General features: G+C 40.1%; 1 protein-coding gene across 1 annotated transcript in view; it reads right to left on the reverse strand.

Moving 5' to 3' along the window:
- Window positions 1-684: 684 nt before the first annotated feature.
- The window catches only part of TG (thyroglobulin), a gene marked incomplete at its 3' end in the record, with an annotated part of 40,979 nt that continues 22,185 nt past the window's right edge, over window positions 685-19,478 (reverse strand). The window contains exons 16-22 of the mRNA XM_010161465.1: window positions 18,528-18,728; window positions 14,762-14,971; window positions 12,354-12,508; window positions 11,660-11,816; window positions 7,012-7,236; window positions 3,279-3,428; window positions 685-855 (exon numbers count right to left, since the gene is read on the reverse strand). Coding sequence (XP_010159767.1) covers window positions 685-855; window positions 3,279-3,428; window positions 7,012-7,236; window positions 11,660-11,816; window positions 12,354-12,508; window positions 14,762-14,971; window positions 18,528-18,728 — 1,269 coding nt within the window. The remainder of the gene's footprint in view (window positions 856-3,278; window positions 3,429-7,011; window positions 7,237-11,659; window positions 11,817-12,353; window positions 12,509-14,761; window positions 14,972-18,527; window positions 18,729-19,478) is intronic.

Consider the following 19,478-nt stretch of genomic DNA (forward strand, 5'->3'; position numbering starts at 1 on the left):
TCAGTTTCTGAAATGAATATTCCATTAAAATCGATACCAATCATCTGATGAGTAATAAAAACTTGTGGAAAACTATTTTTGGGCAAGTCAAATGCTTTGTGGCTTAGAAGTATAACTATACTTCACTGCAGGTGGTTTGGGGACTGTCGGGGTTTGGGTTTTTTCCGAATTATTTATCCTTGAGAACTGGATTTTCACAACTGTATTCAAGCAGAACTATGTTCCCCCAGCTTGCAAAGATACGTTCACCAAGTCAGACACCATACAGCAAGAGCCATGAGGGTGACGTTATGCCATGGCTGTGAGGTCATTGCCAAACACAGTCTATTTCACATGAGCACACTGATGAGTGATAATTTTACAAATAAATTAATCATTCTGCTTCTTTCCCATTAGCCCTCTTGTTATTCTTTTGGGTTTCCAAGCAGAGAGCAGGAGATCAGCATACATAAAAAGCTGTCAGCCATCTGAGAGTGCAAGAGACCTCCTTCTCTCTCTTCACTTACAGGAAATTACTTCTCCAAAGTAGTTAAGAAATAAAAAATAAATAAACGATGTGGCTTAAGGCAGAGGCCACAACTACGAGAAAATTAATTCCCATAAGTTGTGGAGTGACGTCTCTTCATAAGAAGGTTTCACTTATGTGGGGTCAAAATATACCCAAAATGTTCTCCTGACACTTACCTAGGCACTGGTAGTCTGTGAGGAGATCATCTGTTTCAGTCCAGACCAGTGCTGCTCCAAAGCTGTCGATGCAGAAGGATCTCTTAGTGTCGGTGTCTTGCTGGGAAGGTCTATACTGGCCATCTGCATCACACTGCAGACCCTGCTCATTACTCTGACAGTATGTGATACCTGTTACAGGTAAGCAAGGAAAAAAAGGGTACTTTGATAATGCTGCCACTGAGTTGCAAAGAATGGTTCTGGTTGGGAGGCACCTTTGGTGCTCATTTGGTCCAACCCCCCTGCTGAGGCCCACGTCCAGATGGCTTTTGGACAACTCCAAGGCTGGAGACTCCACAACCTCCCTGGGCCAACTGTGCCAGTGCTTAGTCACCCTCACAGTAAAAAAGTGTTTGCTGATGTTCAAGAGGGAACCTTATGTGTTTTGGTTTGTGCCCACTGCCTCTGGTCCTGTCAATGCAGTAGGACAATGTTTCAAAGCTGTAGGGCAAAAGTGCTCTAAGTACGGCAGAGGCTTCACTGAAAATTAGTCTATAATTTGCATTGTGTTTCCTGCTCTGAAACATGGTAGTCTCACTGCTCCGTTGTTACTGCAATTCATATTTCAAGCATTTTTTAGAAGTTTCTGCCATGGATCAGGTCTCATTTATGCTGAGTACTGCAAAGAGGTAGAGAGAAAGAACTATTTTCCTACGGGTTTGTTCAGTGCGTACTGTAATGGGTCCATGAAATGTTATGAACTGCGGCACAAGAGCCATCACACCAATTCCTTATTTGTTGGACAGTTATTTTCTAAATTCTTTCTTTCAATGGGAAAGAAAAGGTATTTGCCCTCTACTCTTAAAGACTGAAGAGTTTTGATTTTATTTAGCAGCATTTTCCCCAAATACTTAGCATTTTTAATGATTTGGAAATCTTAAGAAACCAGATGTCAGGGGTCCACAGAGAAAGAAATCTGGAAATTTGACCAACATCAAAGGCAGCAGCAGAGAATCGCAGGTGTACTAAGCCAGAGAGGTGAACACCTTGATGTCCTCCTTCTGAGATGCTAATGAAGCAAGCGAGTCTTATCTATGTGAGAAGAAACCAACAGAGTTTAGTCTGACTTATCAAAATGTAGCAATATCAGCATGGTTTCCATTCAATGCACCAAACGAGGAGTTATGGTAGTTTAGGAAGTGCTTCTCATGCCTCTCAGCCATCTTTGGCACACAGGCACAACCTCTGGGAGGAAGACAAGGCAAGCAGCATAGAGGAGAACACTTCAGCCCTCCAGTTTTCCTGTGCTGTGTTTGAGAGTCAATGCTTTCCTTTTTTATCTGGCAGTTAGCTCAGCAAACTCTTCAGACTTCATAAGGAGACAGCAGGGAAAGAAGGAAGAAAGCTGAATGTGTGCAGTGTGGCCCTTCGGAATGGGCTGGCACTCAGACTCAGCACAGAGGCTAAGTGGAAACCAGAAAGGGAGTAGGTTGAGTTGCAGGCGCTTGCAATAAAAAACCCTACAAGTGCAGTAAAGAAAACCTAAGGAGCAAATCCTTAAGCACAAGAGTCCAACACCTACACCAGGAACATATATGGAAATTAAGAATGACAGCTTTAGGCAAAAGCTAATTGATGTCAGGATGCATTCAATAAAACTGGGTTTTTATCCCACCTAACAGAATAAATAGGTTGAAACAGAACAAAGCAGTCGGTATACCTATTGATACTTCCAACAAACCTATTTTTACCACCCACTTTTATTTTCATCCATGAGGTAATGCTGCAGACAAAACTGAATTTGGACTTAAGTGATTTTCTTTCATAGAATCATAGAATGGTTTGGGTTGGAAGGGACGTTAAAGACCATCTAGTTCCAACCCCCCTGCCGTGGACAGGGACACCTTCCACTAGACCAGGTTGCTCAAAGCCTCGTCCAGCCTGGCCTTGAACACTTCCAGGGATGGGGCATCCACAGCTTCTCTGGGCAACCTGTTCCAGTGCCTCACCACCTTCTCTGTGAAGAATTTCTTCCTGATATCTAATCTAAACCTCCCTGATTTCAATTTATACCCATTACCCCTTGTCCTGTCACTACAGGCCCTTGTATAAAGTACCCCACAGCTTCCTTGTAAGCCCAAGTTCTTTATGATACTGCATGAAAAAACAAGTAATTTAAACAGAATGCACCAATTTCAGTGAACATATCAATAACTGTTCTGTGAGTAGTAGTTTTATTTGCAGGTAAAAAGAGTGGCACAAAGGCAAGATTACTTTAGTGTTCATGAAAGTGGCAATACATGAACTACATAAGATGTTCCTCACTGAAACTGAATACCCAGATATCATTCCTGACCAAAGAACATGTCTCAAGGAACCACAACATTCTTGATGAGACTGACCATTCATTTCTCATGCATTTTTGGTCAAAACACTAGACAGCTTTCTCTGTCACAAAAAAAGTGTTTGAGTGTATGCAGAAGAGATCATACCCATCCAAAAAACCCCACAGGAAGGATCTCTTTTTTAAAAAAACTTTACAGATGAAAAAAAGATTCCATTAGTTTTTTGAAGCCAGAATACAACATGGAAGGGAAGAAATGAGTTCAACTTACAGTGATCAGCACTGAATGCCCCATAGGAGTTAGTAGTTCTGCCCAGAGGACACTGGATACAGGAGGAACGTCCTGTCTGAGGCTGATAGTAGCCAAAAGGGCAGGGAATGCATTCATCATTCTGGAAATGACTGCCTGGAGGACAAACAACTGCAGAGAGAACAACGACCTTATTACTCTTTTGGAAGCCAACCAGTTGAGGTATTTGCACACATATGTGTAGGTATAAATATATATATGTGTGTGTGTGTGTGTGTGTGCGTGCATCACACTGGTATAAATGCCATAGGCTTCAAGCTCTCAATATACATATTTCTAAGTGGGATAACACACGTAAGTGCTCCTTAAATGTTCATTAATGTCACCAAGGACTGGAATATAAACCATGTTCTTTTTTCCCAGATCACCCTAAAAATGTTCTTGAATTAGTGCACATCAAACTCTTTGGAAATGCAAAGTCCAGGCCTGATTTCCATTTGTCAAATCCATTTGTAATAAGATAATGCACTTTGTGGATAGGTTGTGACAGAAAACAAAGGAACACAACCTATAGACAGAGTAACTTGTAGAAACACAACAGACAGAAACAGGAAGACTCATCCAGAAACACCATCCAGAAACCCACCATATGGTAACGCTTTCATTCAGGATTCGTGGTAACGAACTTTTTGGTAAGCACTTCCAAACTAAACAGTAAGAGCTGGATTAAAAGTCACTAGTTGTGCACATGACAACCCAAACACAAAACACAAAGATATTCTTAGTCTGTATATATAACGTTTCCAGAACAAATAAGGAGTAATATTTCCAGCTGACCTATTGCATGTTACAAAGAAAACTCTCTGTCTTCTGGGAGGTCACGAAACACTGTCTTTCTCTCCAGATTATCTGAATGAACATTAAAGCAGAGGAGTTGCAGACACATTTGCAGGACAATACCTTTACTTGTTATTTCACAGCTGCTTTCCAGATGTAGGTTTCCTTCAAAACACTATCAAATGTATATTTTGGGACTTTGACAACATGCAAAACTTCATTTCTGTTTTTGCCCTACATCTTGACAGCAGTTTAAGCTTGTATGAGAGAGAAACAGTAATGGAAAATTGGTCAACCTCACTGGAACCCATATGATGAATTGATCTTCTGGCCAACACACTGGAATATAAATTAATTTAACTTATAGGAGCACCTAAATTAGAATAGACTAAAAAGGTAGCTGGTGTAAAAACGATCATATCTCCTTTCATTTGCACTAAATGGTCCAATGGGAAATCATAAGATGAGACAACTCTGAGACTGAAAGTTTCCTCCAAAGTACATACCAAGGCAATTGCTCCAGGTATAACACATCTCTAAAACCAATTAGAGAACCAAAAAAAAATCCTGGATGAGACTGAATTCTCCTTTCTCATGCATATTATTTAATACACAAGAGTGTCTGATACATTTTAGAGACATTTTCCAACACATGGAGAAAGGATTATACTCATTGTAAATGAACAACAGTAGAAATTAAAATGACATGAGTGATCCATGCTTAAATGGAAGACAACATGCAAAGTAGGAGGGAGACTAATTAAGAAATTAAAGTTTAAAAAGGAACAAATTGAGTGTTTCAAAGCATCCTACTTTTTTTTGTAGTTATAGTCATGATGTGAAAGTAACATCTGTGTCTCCAACCACATTTTAAGCCAGTAAAATTGCCTTTTGCCTCACACATTAGATTAATAAAAGGGCACAAAGAATAGCAAAAAACGTTGGTGCAGAGACATGTTTCCTAGACTATCACTCTTGAAGGCACGTGTCATTTCAGCTATAAGTTACACTTGACACAAACACACAGAGGTTAAGTTTGATTCCAGAAGTCAGACAAACCATCATATGGTACTTCGTTCAAGCTTTAACATTCATATGTTTTAACAATGTAAGAAACTAGAAACATCCTTGAGACAAAAATCTCAGGACTAAGCATTAGCACCGGGCCCAAAATTTGTATCCCAGGAATAGGAAAAAAAACCATTAAATAAAATAATAAAACCAAATTTAAATGTAAACACCAAACTGAACCCTTTGCTCCTGCACATCAGGTTTGTAACATGACCTCCGTTCTAACCAGACTCAGGCTTCTGTGTACCGGGGGAACAACATGCTGCGTAGCAATTTCCAGCCTAAAGAACAACTCGTTGGGGAAACACAAAGCAACTCTGGGCAGCGGTACCACTCCTCACTTTTACTTAAGACCAGCTCTCACTATGCTAAGCATGCTTAAAGACTGTCACAACTGATTGTTATCCAATGCTTGAACTTCTTTTCCCTCCCTCCAGGAATAGTGGAAAACTTTGGGATATCAGATTCTTGATCCAGATTATTACAAAAGTTTTGAGCTGCCAGCTCAGCTATATATCTTGCACTTTATGTGATTTGGGTTATGCTCTGTTCAAAGCACATCTGATAGAATTTCCAGGCATTCCAAATAATAAAAGGAACGAGCATAAAAGTACATAGCAAACCAAAGATAACTCACAAATAGGCTTCAGCCTTTCTCCTGAAATACATGGGGGGAGAGGGGTTGAATTAATAAAGCTGCCTCCTGGACAGTTTCCAAATCTCTTCCTTTTGACTTACACCTAAACAAATAAAGTGGCTTTTGTCCCTTTAATATTTAGCTAAAATAAAGCCTAATTCTTAAGGGATTATACAAACAAATCAATAAGATCAGGGTTTGAAAAGAAAATTTGTATTTCAGCAACAAGGTGGAACAGGAAAGGGAAGAGAACAAAGAAAGAATCCCTGTTACCTTCACACAAATTTGATTTCTGTAATCACAGGTGGTAACTTCCCATTACTAGTCCCTATTATTAGCAGAGAAATAGACTCAGAAGGATAAACAACCAGAATATATCTGTAATGCAAAATAAAACTAAATACATGTCTATCTTAGAGAATCTATGATTCTATGATTCTATGAATCTTAGAGAAACCAGAAACTGAATTCCTAAACCTCCTGTTTAGAATAGAATACGCAGTTCTGCTACGTAAACCAGAGTCCAGCAGTGTCTACCATGACATCTCAGAACACAAAATCTCTCCCAAAAGCTGAAGGCCTTCCCGCATCTCTATGGTAAGTCTGTTTTACTGAGGGCTGGTGCTAGCTGGTTCAAATATGCATGAACTAACTCACAAACTCACTCAGCCTGTTCCAGGGAAGCAGACTAAACAGAAGGAGAGAAGATAAAAAGAGGGCAGAAGTGCAATCAGGTCTGGGTGTTGGCCAACACCAAGAAAGCTTCTATCTGAGCTGTCTGGACTTGGCCCAGGAATTCCTAGTCTCGGGGTTTTTGGCATTTCTGCATTTAGGTTTCTATTCTGGGTAACGTATCATCATCTGAAGCTCTGACTCCATTACTTTTGTGAAATCTTCTTATTAAGGATCATATACATTGTAGAAAGCCCTTCTAATATTGGACAGATCTAAAATATGCCCCAAAATGTTTGCAAAACCTTCTACACTATGTCAGTACCATGACACCTATTTTCAAATTATTGATTCAACAACAGACTGAACAGCAAGCAAAGCACTAATTTCCATCTCTTCACAGATTTGTCATTCCCGTTGGTGCAGCATGCCTTTCACATATTTACCATATACACAGGTTCACTGATGATTTTCTAATTTTAGCTTTATACTGATTCTTAACAGCATCCAAGAAAGGAGAGTTAAACTGAGACATACCACATCCTTGTGAATTTGGGACTGCTTTCCCAGGAGATGAAGTTCTTCGAAACCCATTTCTACATCCTAGCTGCACACTTGGAGACAGATCAAACTCTTCATCCCGGGGAAAATCAATGAAAGAATCTCCTAGGAATTGCTTGGAGTCCAAATGCAGCAGAAAATCACCACCCTTAATCTCTTTTATAAATGCTCCAATCAGATTTTCTCCAACAATTGCATTTTCTAAAGGCGAAAAATAAAAAAAAAAAACCAGCATGAAAGAGACTCCCAATATGGGATCAGATAACCATGGAGAAACTGATGAACTTCAAAGTTAAAAACATAGGCAGAAACAGAAATACATGTTAGCAAACAACAGACAGGAATGAATTTGTACAGGGTCTATGAGATTACAGTTCTAATCTCAGTATGTGTAAAGAATGTTAAAGAAACAGCAAAACAAACACCTAACAAAAATGGCATATTCAAAAACTAAAGCATGAGAGAAAAAAATTTGATTTCTGAGTTACAGAAATTCAGCAGATAAAATTAGGATTTTCTGACATTCGGAGTTAATTTATTCCTGTTTTTTCAATGGGTATAAATTTCTTCTTTCTCATCATGCTGCTGGCTTGTTTTTGAAGGCCAGCATCTGTCGCAATATAATAATCACCTTCCAACACACTACTTGTATTCAACATATTCACTTCTGCCAACGGACACACTTCTCACAACCGCTGACACTAGCGTTGAAAGCAGGAAAACAGTGAGCACCTTTCTTACTCTATGTTCTCAATTGCCCAGAAAGCTCCCCTTTCAATGACTTCTGCAAGGACAATTTACAGCACGAGATCAAGAGAGAACTCACCGTTTAGCTGGACCAAAAATACTACAAGAACAGTGTTCCAAGAGGATTTTGTTCGTTATCACATTCTGTTTATCCCTGTAGGCTTTATGGGACTGAATGCAATGATAATGTGGTTTAGTACTTCAAATTTACAAGGCAAGGGCCTCCTGTAGTTAGTCACAGGTGATGGGCAGCCCAGTTACCCAGCTAACGGGAAGTTCTACACATCATATACTTTGAGTTCTGCGAGTACACGGGTGACCTTGGAGGTTGAATTTTCACAGGTGGGGTGTTTCATACAGAGTGAGGAGTATTACAGCTCACACGCTGTACAAAGAATACTATTTTGTGACTGGTGCATCCGAGGCAAAGAGCTGAGGGCACTGCTGCCTCCTCACGTGGCAACATTCCTAACTTTGTGCTTTAGCCCAGGGGTGGCTTTTCAGTTTGAGGAGGGAATTTCACAGGCAGGTAGGAGGTTCTGGCAATGCAGCATTGCCCTCCTACCCATGCTGAAAGGGCTGCAGACATACAACCTTTTTTCTGTCCTTTAATAGGTGCCCTCTCCTCCTGAATGTTGGTCCGTAGTCGATTGCTGCCATGTAGATGTTGTTTCTTCCTTTACAGAGGAAGAAGGTTTTTACACTTATGGGCTAAAGTGAACAGACCCCCTGTTAAAGCTGGCAGCTGTGTCCTTCTATTCTCAACGTTCTGCTTCCTCCAGCTTTGAGCACCCTGTCCTTCTGCTGCACTGACACATGCTATCATCAACAAAATAGCACTTTGTTTTGTTCAACCCCAGGCCAAAATGACACTCAGCTTGCGAGGAAGTAATTGGGGATCACCACATAACCAACAACACTTTGCAAGTGTTTTGCCAGAAACTGTCTCATAATTGAAAGCAGGAAGAAGCAGATTAGCCTTTTATTCAAGCAAATATCCTTCCAAATTGTGTACTGACTGGTTGTAGCAGAATTAAAACCAACCTTGAAATGACAGCTGGAGGGAATTCACATGGAGAAAGGAACTAAACAGTCAACCCAGTAATAATCCACTTCGGTCTGATGAGTCGAAAGCATGGCAGATATAACAGTGCTTCCCTGGTTTTGCTCCTGTTGTGCTGCATCATTTTGGCAATTCAAGCCTCTACACACCTCATACTTTGTAAGATTTACTGGAAGGTCTCACTAAGCATTTCTCCAGAGACTGGTATACCTTCAGAGACCTGGACTTCCAGGGGGACAAAACTTCTTTCCACATACAGAAATAACCTGCAAATAGTTGCATTCTGTGTTGTTCAGGGGGAAACAGTCTGATTCAGGGTTTGCTCCTGTTCATCAAAGAAGTAATTTTAATGTGAGAGGGATCATACCGTTAACCAGAGTTTATACTGGCCAATGCGAAACTGGGAGAAAAGCGAAAGAAAAAAGTAATTTTTTTCCTGTTTGTTTGTTTTCTTTAACACACAGCTTAAAATGTCAGTTGTATAGAGCAGGGATTGACTTCCTCCAATATCACTAATGGGAGTTGTTTACTGTATGTTCATTCACCAAAGGCTCATTTTCATTATTGTATAATTTTGCATGTGGAACAGAAAAGAGAAGTTGCTGCAACTCTTCCTCATTATTTTAGAGCTGAGGCCTAAGCTACAAAGCCAAATGGTGTAAGATCCTTCAAGAAGGAATATGCACAGACTTGGAATTTAATACATGAAAGTATCTTCAATAAAAAAAAAGTAATGAAGCATTCATGAGTGATTTAGGTTTGAGACTCTTCATTGGGAACATATGCATGCTGTGCTTCTGTTTAGCAATTTTTTCCTCAGCTACTTCAAGAGCAAGGCTTCCCATTTACCCATAAAGAAACTAGGACAAGAACAAAGCTATTTTAATAAGGTAGATTTTCAAATCAGAGAGCCAATTTGCTCACTCTGTATAAATACACCAGAAAACACCGCAAACAGAAAGACCCACTGCTGCCTTAGAAGGTAATGCAAGTGGAAGGTTCCAAGAGGATACAGAAAGCAGGTTCTTAGTTGTCTGACCTCCCCAGTATAGATTCATACTGGCTTTTCTGAAACCACAGAGTCATTCCTTAAAAACCCATTTTAGTACTATGGGGAAATTATAGTGTGGAGAGAGTAAAAAAATGTAATGCCCTTAAAGCAGAATGCTTTTAGAAGTAAAGCTTAATACAAAACTAAACACACTTATACTTTGATCCACCTTCTGCAAACCACTGAATATTTATGTTTCCCTTATAATCTGGAGTAACTGAATGGATGTAAGCATAAACAGACTTTAAAGCCAGAAACCACACAACCACTGCAGCTGCACTCTGGTGGCTTTTGAACTTGGTTCTGATCAGGGAAAAACTGCTATAGGATACAAGTCTCCAAGTCCCAAAGTTAGAGAGGCAGACACGTGCAGACAGTTATTTATATTTAGTGCTGGGAATACCATTGTAAAGCACCAAAACTGGAGAAAAGCTGGAAAAAAGGACATTTGAACTTGGGATCTGTCTTTTATTTTAAAGGGAAACACTGTGTCAACATGAGCTGGCAGTGTACACTGGCAGCCCAGAAAGCCAACCATGTCCTGGGCTGTATCCAGAGCAGCGTGGCCAGCAGGTCGAGGGAGGGGATTCTGCCCCTCTACTCTGCTCTGGTGAGACCCCACCTGGAGTGCTGCGTCCAGCTGTGGAGCCCCCAGCATCAGAAGGATATTGACCACTTGGAGCGAGTCCAGAGGAGGCCACAAAGATGATCAGAGGGCTGGAGCACCTCTGCTATGATGAAAGGCTACAAGAATTGGGCTTGTTCAGCCTGGAGAAGAGAAGGCTCTGGGGAGACCTCATTGCAGCTTTCCAGTACCTGAAGGGGCTACACGGAAGCTGGCGCGGGACTTTTTACAAGGGCCTGTAGTGACAGGACAAGGGGTAATGGATTTAAATTGAAAGTGGGGAGGTTTGGATTAGATATCAGGAAGAAGTTCTTCATGGAGAGGGTGGTGAGGCACTGGAACAGGTTGCCCAGAAAAGCTGTGGATGCCCCATCCCTGGAAGTGTCCAAGGCCAGGCTGGATGAGGCTTTGAGCAACCTGGTCTAGTGGAAGGTGTCCCTGCCCATGGCAGGGAGGTTGGTACTAGATGATCTTTAAGGTCCCTTCCAACCCAAACCATTCTGTGATCCCATCACTGCTTTGAAAGAAGTTCCTTACCTCATCCCTAACTCACTTGAAAACCAGAGCAAAGATCTGTCAGTCAGTAGTCTCAGCATCTCCGCTCAAGGATTTCTGAGGTAATGGTCATTCCTTATTGTCAAAAGTAATATAATAAATAGAAAATGGAAAGGAGGGAAAAAAAAAAGAAATTAAGAGTAATAATATAAAACAAAAAAAGTCTTGGAAAAAATTAGTTATATTAACAGCAATGTGTGAACTATGTTTCTCTGAGTCCAACCCAACAAGGAACACAATCATTTCCACCACTTAGGACCTGCGCCCTGGAAATCAACATCTGGGACAGCTCAGCTCATGACCAATAAAGTAATTTTCAATCTAAGTAAAAGAAGCTGGGAAAGGCAGTCCTATCTGAAAGAAAAATTCAATTATAGCTCATTTCCACTGCACAGTCACAGCCTGAAAAGATAAATATATCAACGCCAAAAGCTCAGAACCACAACTCCCAACAATATGAAGACTTTCTGTGAGCATTTATACTACCTTGCTAGTTCCTCCTAAGAGTAGATACAGGGAAGCAAAACAATTAACAGCAAAGCAGGCGTAATTCACAGAAATGTCAAAGGAAACAAAACCTTACCAATATCATGTAAGTCAGGGAGAGAAGCTGCTGGGATTTTTTCCATCTCAGTCCTCCACGTGACGTTCACCCCCAGGCGGTCCACACTCAGGCATTCAACTTGGACAGAGGAATCATCACAGACAGAAACCGAGCCAGTATTTCCAAATGCATTTACCTCAGATTCAAAATTAAATGAAACCAAAGTTAGTCAATTTGAGAACCTTCTAGTTCTTACCTTTCCTTATTCAATTGCACTGTGCTATGCTCGACGTCAACTTTACAAAAGGGACTGTAAATACAGAAGTTGAAGGAAAAAAAGATCATTTTAGCAGGTCATTTACTCACTGTAAGAATAGTCACAGGGTTCTTTTCCATCAAAATATATTTTTAGTAAATATTGGACTGACGTGGTATGACTTCTATGGTTACAATTAAGCTGATCTCCCGATGTGGGGTTAGTGAGACTAAACATCCTTTTTTCCCAGCCATCCATATGAGAGCAGTGCCAGTCTTGACAGATTTCATGGTATTTTGTACTCTTCCACTTCTCTCAAACAGGCAAAGTTCTATTCTGTGTTTCACCTTTTTTTTTAATACAAAACAAACAAAAAAACCCAACCAAACAAAAAAAACCCCACTCCAAAACAACCACCAAAAAAAAAAAAAACAAACCCCAAACCTCACAACCAACAGAATAAGGAATTGAAATTACCTGGAGGTGACATAAACCACGAGCCTTCAACTCATCTAAAATAAATATCTGGAATGCCTGGAGTAATCCAGAGTAGTCAGAGCTACAGGTCTTCTCAGGAGGCAGTAGTAGTTGAAAGTGTGTTTGAGCTTGGACTGTCTGAAGTAATTGGAGCTCTAAAAAAGAAGGAGAAAGGGCATTTAGTAGCCTTCCTATTTAACATGGAAACTGACTTTCAAAGTTACTTTGAGAAAAGACAACATTGATTTGGCATTTTGATTTTACATCAGTAGCATCCCCCCATTTCTAGGTGAAAACAGTAGTTATCAGTAGTAAATAAGCAGCCAGAGATATGCTTGATAAACATATATGTTGGGCATTAGAGACAACGCTAGGTGATATATAGTTACAGATATTTTACATTCAAGCACTAACTCCCAGAAGGCTAAGGAACAATCTGAATCATTAATAATGATTTTTTATAAGCCTTGGCAGATAGGAATTTCCAGAGAAATAGATGAAAGCTGACACAATGCCAATACTTAGAAGAAAAACAGGACTTAGAAAAGAAACAGGAAGACAGTAATTATTGACCTGTCAACATTTGCTACTCTCAGACACAATCATGAAAGAATTTCTATTAAAAAAGGAATTAAATTGTTATAGCAATTAATAATAATACAAATGTGCTTCCAGAAACCTTGCTTGTCAAATTAACTAGGAATCACATTTTAGGAGAGAATGAATTTGATTGCATAATAATGACACCGACATGGAAATCTACAAGGGCTTTCCAATTTTTTGATAGCAAACAAACAAAAGTGATGCAAATGACACAAATTGATGAGAAACTCCAGAGGTCATTAGTCATTAAAAAAGCGCCAGGTTTTAGGCAGAATAAAAATGGTGCAAATTTCTTGTCTCCACTGGAGTTACACTGATCCCAAGCTCCATGGAAGGTTTGTTATCTCAGATTCAGCACAGCGGTGATGCTGTCATGCTACCTCCAAATGGAGCTGGCTCTTATCCCACCAGCCTGAAGAAGTGTCAGAGCTCTCCTTCATTCACCTCCTCTACAGACCCTCACTGCATCACATACAAGTGTCACTGCTGTAGCACAATTCTGTCCCTCCCCCCTGTAAGGTGATCCTGGGAAAGCCAGGAAGGCATCCAAGAAGGACGGTAGGAAGAACAGAGGACACAAAAGCTTGCTTCTTCCTGAAAGCCGTAATCCCTCTATCTGTTTAGTTTATCACAAAGTAGTTAAGAGCTGACTTAACCACAATCTCTAATTGTACATATACTGAACAGGAAATAAGATGTTTAAGAGTGTGAGTAATTTGTTCCAATGGATAATTGCCAAGTGTTGTGGGGAATTCTCCATTATTGTGAAGTTTATTCAATCACCTTCAGATGTGTTGGGGAATTTTTTCCCCTCTCCTTAAAACCATGCTCTATTTCAAACACTAATTAACATGGGAAGTCCTTAGTTTGCATTCAATGACACCTTAGATCAGACTGCCACACACTCCCCCCTGCCCTTACAAACAATTATTTAACTGCCATCAGGCAAACATGAAAGTTACTTCATAATACGATACAAAAACCTAACAAACATGACTACCAAGAGACAAAAGTCTCTGTCTGAAATTTAAAGTTTAAAATAATTTACTTTTGGAATAGAGGACCTGGGCTACAACTGGAAATGTGCCGATACAGCAACTCCCAGAATGGGTTTAACCCATTCTAAAGATGAATAGCTGCACACTTGGCATCAAGATCTGCATTTCTCAAAGTTCAGTGCTGCTACAAATTGCCATTTTGATCAGAATGTATCTCTATTTGAAATACTTGAAAAGGCCAACATTAACATGCAATTACATGAGCTCTGAATAGACAACTGATTCTTCCAAGATTTAAAGTGTCATTTTTTTCTTGAAAGAAAAATGGTTTGAAAAATACCACAAGTCAGCCAACAACAACAACAATATTCCTAAAGAACAGACTGCTGCAAGAAGATGCAGAAGTTACAGTGACTTGATTATGCAAATACACAGTCAAGTTCTGCCCAATTCAAACATCTGGTGCTCATCTGTTCTTCCAGAACTAAGTGGTTCCACCAGAATCACTTCATGGTGCCAGCATCTTTTAACTTGCAAAGAAAAATCTGCATGGAGATTGAATGACTATTTATAGCCATATTATTACAGAAAAGTGGGACTGTTTCTGGAATAAGAGCCAGCCAAAAGACAAGAAATCAAAATGGCAGAAGACAGGACTAATCTACTGCACCTCAATTTAGCAACTCCCATTTAACTGTTCTGTCCTATTATTGTCATTCACACAGCAGGTTCGTGATAAAAGCGCATTTTCGTACATCTATTGACATCGCTCTGTCCCCTTCCCAACCCACGGCAGTTCAGACGTACTCTGGCAGGCGTGGTGGAGAGGGGCAGCTGAGACCCATCGACGCTGTGGCATATCACACTGAAATGACGTGCTCGAGGCAGCGCTGTGGAAGCCCTGGCGACACACCAGTCGGCACTGCTGGATGCTTGACACTTGCCCAGAAATGTTCTCACAAAACACAGCTCCATTGAGAACAGATAAGCTACCGAAAGGCAGAGCACACAGTGGACCTTTAGGCACATGAGAAAGGGGATATATTAGTGGCATACTATGAAGCATTTCTAATGAAAGGTTTACATACCCCTTGTATCAACAGAGAAAACCTAGACAGGACCTCGTGCATTTCCCACTCATCTCAACTTGGATCTGGTTGGATGGCAGCTTTCTTCAGTTTACTAAAGCTGATGAAAAGACACATATTGACTTTGATGGGTAATGCATTGGGTCCAGAACGCTACGTGCATGGTTTCTAAGAACAAATAAGTTTAAAACAGTCATGAATACATTTAAGCAGGAAATGAGAAGGAGGTTTCTAACCATCAGCAGAATAAACGTTACACAAGCTATTCAGTGGAAATAGGCATGGCCAAAAATAAAAAACACCTCAATTCCCTTCAGAGTAAAGTTTGAAAACTTTGGAACTCATGACTGGTGTCTTCAGCAGCACTGGGATGGCTCTGGTGACTCAGCAGGTCCTTAACAATAAAGTACAGCTATGGAGTTGGGGCACAAAGTTTACCCTATCAACTTACTCTGCATCAATACAGTCATTTCAACTCTGCCAGCCCACTGTAACAGACTACTATAGCAGGCTAACTACAGTGATAATTAATTTCTACTTATCAGTACAAAACAACTGCTTCACTCACTATCAGCCATATCCCAACCAAATTACTAAATATGTCTAGTAATAATACTTCTGAGTTGTAGAGCTAAAAAACATGGGAAGAAAAAACAACTTCCTTACTTAGAAATAAGTATCAAGAAAAAGATGTTTTCATATTGTACAATTCACTTGCTTGGTATATGTACAGATCATTTCCCAAATACCAGTGCTCAGATAAGTCCCAACCTCCCCAGCTGGAGGAAGGCAAACACTGCCGATGGCTCAGGTTTGAGCAGCCAATCTCTCCTCTTCTGACAGAGATATGGAAATTAATTCCTTCATTTAGCAGCCACTTCAGTTAAAGCTTAAAACACAGCACGATGATCTGGGATCTTTGTTTTCCAATCATGAGCATTTAAATGCCACAATAAAAGGCTTTCGTATTGACACTTCTTTAATAGGTGTTCCTAAAGATTTATATAAGGAAAATACTGTTATATATATATAATATATCCTTATATATTCCTATATATATATAAAAGAAGGTCCTTTCCAGGACCTTCTCTGGAAGGTTTTCTCTCCTCTATCTGCATTCAGAGTTGTGGAAAGTGAGCATAAGGATGGGAGATGAGTGTGAGGGCTGGTAGGATACTTGGCATCATCTCTCCAGTGCATGTCAACTAGAAAAAGTTGGATTCTACTTCTGATGGAAATGATTAAGTTAATGAAAACCTCACTGTATGCACTGGGCACTGTGAAGTTATTACGTGCTGTTTACAGCTGTCTGTTCTGATGTTGGAGAAGTTTATCATACTTTCCCACCACAACAGCTTCTTCTGCTGACAGACAGGATCTCCAAGGTAGTAAGGTAATACTCCCTCCCCTTTTTCCTGAACAATTATTAGTAGTTCCTAGGACTAGAAGTATAAGGCTGGGTAGATTGAGGGGAATAATAACTTTTGCTTCTTTATTCTTACACAATAACTAAGTTGTTTAGCATGAATGAGTTCCTTTGCCATTTCAAAATCCAGGAAAACCATTAAACATTATTTCAATGGTATTTCAATGCAGAAAACAAATAATAGCTTTCAGTAAAGCCAGGTTTCCACTGTATTTTCAAAGCAGTTCTCTCTCTCAGCTGAGTCTTTTAAAAAAGAAAGGTCATTAATCATTCAGTCGCTGTTTCCTAGAGAAAACATTACAGGGTCCCAAGAAACATCAGATGTGTATGCAAAATGTAAAATCATCGTCGGGGCATATCTTGGGGTGCACCTACACTCTCCTTAGAACATATTCCATAAATTCCCTTGGAACTCTTCACAGAGAGGGTGGTGAGGCACTGGAACAGGTTGCCCAGAGAAACTGTGGATGCCCCATCCCTGGATGTCTTCAAGGCCAGGCTGGATGAGGCTTTGAGCAACCTGGTCTAGTGGAAGGTGTCCCTGCCCAAGGCAGGGGGGTTGGAACTAGATGGTCTTTAAGGTGCCTTCCAACCCAAACCATTCTGTAATTCTATGATTCTATGAATTTAGGGGGAAATCTAGAAAATGAGCTTTCATGAAGAGAAGGAGATATCAAGGCCTTCTGAATTTTCTCTGGCCTACTAGTAAAGCTTCCACTTTTCCCTGTTCACCTTCAGAGTCCATGCAAATGTCAATCCGTGCTGCTGAGTGCCGGGTGTTGCACTGACTTCCTCCAGGTGGCCCAAATAAAATAAATATCACACACACCATGTCCTACAGAGACATTAGTCCATAACCTGAAAACAGGATGGCAGCAGCACTGCACTTGTTAGGCTGATCAGTTCTGCTTCTCTGAAGAGATAGAAACCTGTGCTATGCTCACATGGCTACACCACCCTAGCTCTGGAGCTCATCACTTCAGAGCTCAGTTGGGCAACTCCACACAACACCACAATGCATGGGGCAGACACAACCCTGGGGTCTCCTTCTGGTTTCTCATAAAATCCCATCCGCAAAGCTCTCTACTGGTACAAGAGAGTTCAACGGAAATTATGATGGTGTTGGTTTCCAAGTTGGCTGAGGAGTTATCTAATTGACTAAGATGCCTCATAGGCAGTTGGGTTGACACAATCAGGTATTTGGCTGGTGAGCATGTGTTGCTTTTTACATAGCCCAATCATAAAAGGAAACCAAACCAATTTCTTATCTTATTTTCCTAAATCTACCAACAGTTCTCATTAGAAAAAAAAAAAACAACCCAAAAAGACTATACAAACAGTAGTGTTTGACAGGCACTGGTTGAAGGTTTCTTTTTACATCTCTAGTTTCCACTAATCATTACACTTTGGAGCCTAGCCTTGTAGAAATTTTAATTTCTTTTGCCTCACTTGACTGATGGGGAGATGTATAAAGGCCACTGGAAATAAAATTTATCCAAATGTCTCCCATTTGGCCATCTCACTGGAAACCATGAATGAATTCCAGTGCTTCATAGCTCTGGTCATGCAGGAAATACTCGGTGAATATGGAGTGTTTTGGCACATCTTTTTCACAACTCTGGTCACAAGCCAAGAGTAGGAATGGCAGAAATATACATTTTTCAAATTTTATTTTAGTCAGTTGAATGGCTTTTAATCCCAGAGCCAGCTCAGACTGGAACAGGTTCAAGATTGCAGCAAGCTGTTCAAAGTGCCTTTTTAGCTAGGTTAAATAGCTCAACTCCTTTGTTTTAACTAGGTTTATGAATAAAGAAAAGTCAAAGATCCATTCCTCTCTCCTTTAGCCCTGACAAAGCACTTGAAGTAAACTGGATGTTGTGCCCAGATAGGTCTGAAATCTGCTATAACTCAAAGACAATCATATCTGTTGAGCAAAAATCTCTCTAAAAGTTGGAACAAAGAAGCATAAATACAACTAAATATTGGAAAAAGTTAGGATCTATGTCAAGTTCCAGACCTGGGCTTGCTCAGAAGCAATGCACCTCAAGCAGGAACTCACTTGCACATGGAGGTCTTCCTCCGCTTACTCGTGTCCCTGGCACCTCCTCTCCATTGTCAAAGACACACCAGCAGCTCTCTTGATCCTGGCTGCACTGCACGGATGAGAAAGTGCCGTTGTCCCCTTCACACTCCAGGATGTAGCCTTTGCCAGCTTCTCGTAAACCAGTTTTAGACTTCAGAATATTGCAGAAACTAGGACCTTTAAAGAGAGAAATTCATAGCAAGGTACAGTGCAGAAGCCAGCAAACTGATCATCTGTAGAAATGAACTATCCCAATGTACAGAATTGTCCTAAACAGCAGAGTTTTCAGCCTGGTTTTGTATAAGGAAGAAAGGTGAGTGATCATGAAACCATAAATAATTTGAATCATTATAGGAATGTCAGATTATTTCCTCTATAATAAAAAAAATTTTTTTCCTAGAAATTAAAGTGCAGCTTAGATAGACTTGCATCAGTAAAATAGTGGAAAACATACTGATATTTCTTTTTTATTAACTTTTTTGCCATAAATTTGATAGTGTATCCTTCTGATGCTTATATTTTAATTCTTTTTTAAAAAATCAAATTAATCTTTTAAATAAGAATTTTTAAGTGAGGTCATTTTAAGTGTAACAATACAGATACTTATATCTTTTAAATACTGAAAATGTCCCAGTTTAATACTTTCAAAACTGGAAAAATATCAACCACAGAACATCAATATTTGTGTTCTCTCACAATCAAACAAAACAGGGACATGAGCATGTGGACCACCCCCCCACCCCCTCCCCGACAAGAAGATCCAAAAAAGTTCAGTCCAAACTTGAGCTAAAGTTGCTTATTACCAATTTTGTTTGTCTGTTTGTAGATCTGTTTAATGAACCATTACACAAATAATCCCTCGATGAACATGTAGTTACTTATCCCCCATCAGACCTTTTGCAGGTCTTCACGGACTTCTACCATCAG

This window comes from Eurypyga helias, unplaced genomic scaffold (assembly GCF_000690775.1).
Source record: "Eurypyga helias isolate BGI_N326 unplaced genomic scaffold, ASM69077v1 scaffold7841, whole genome shotgun sequence".
In the NCBI taxonomy this organism is placed as follows: domain Eukaryota; kingdom Metazoa; phylum Chordata; class Aves; order Eurypygiformes; family Eurypygidae; genus Eurypyga; species Eurypyga helias.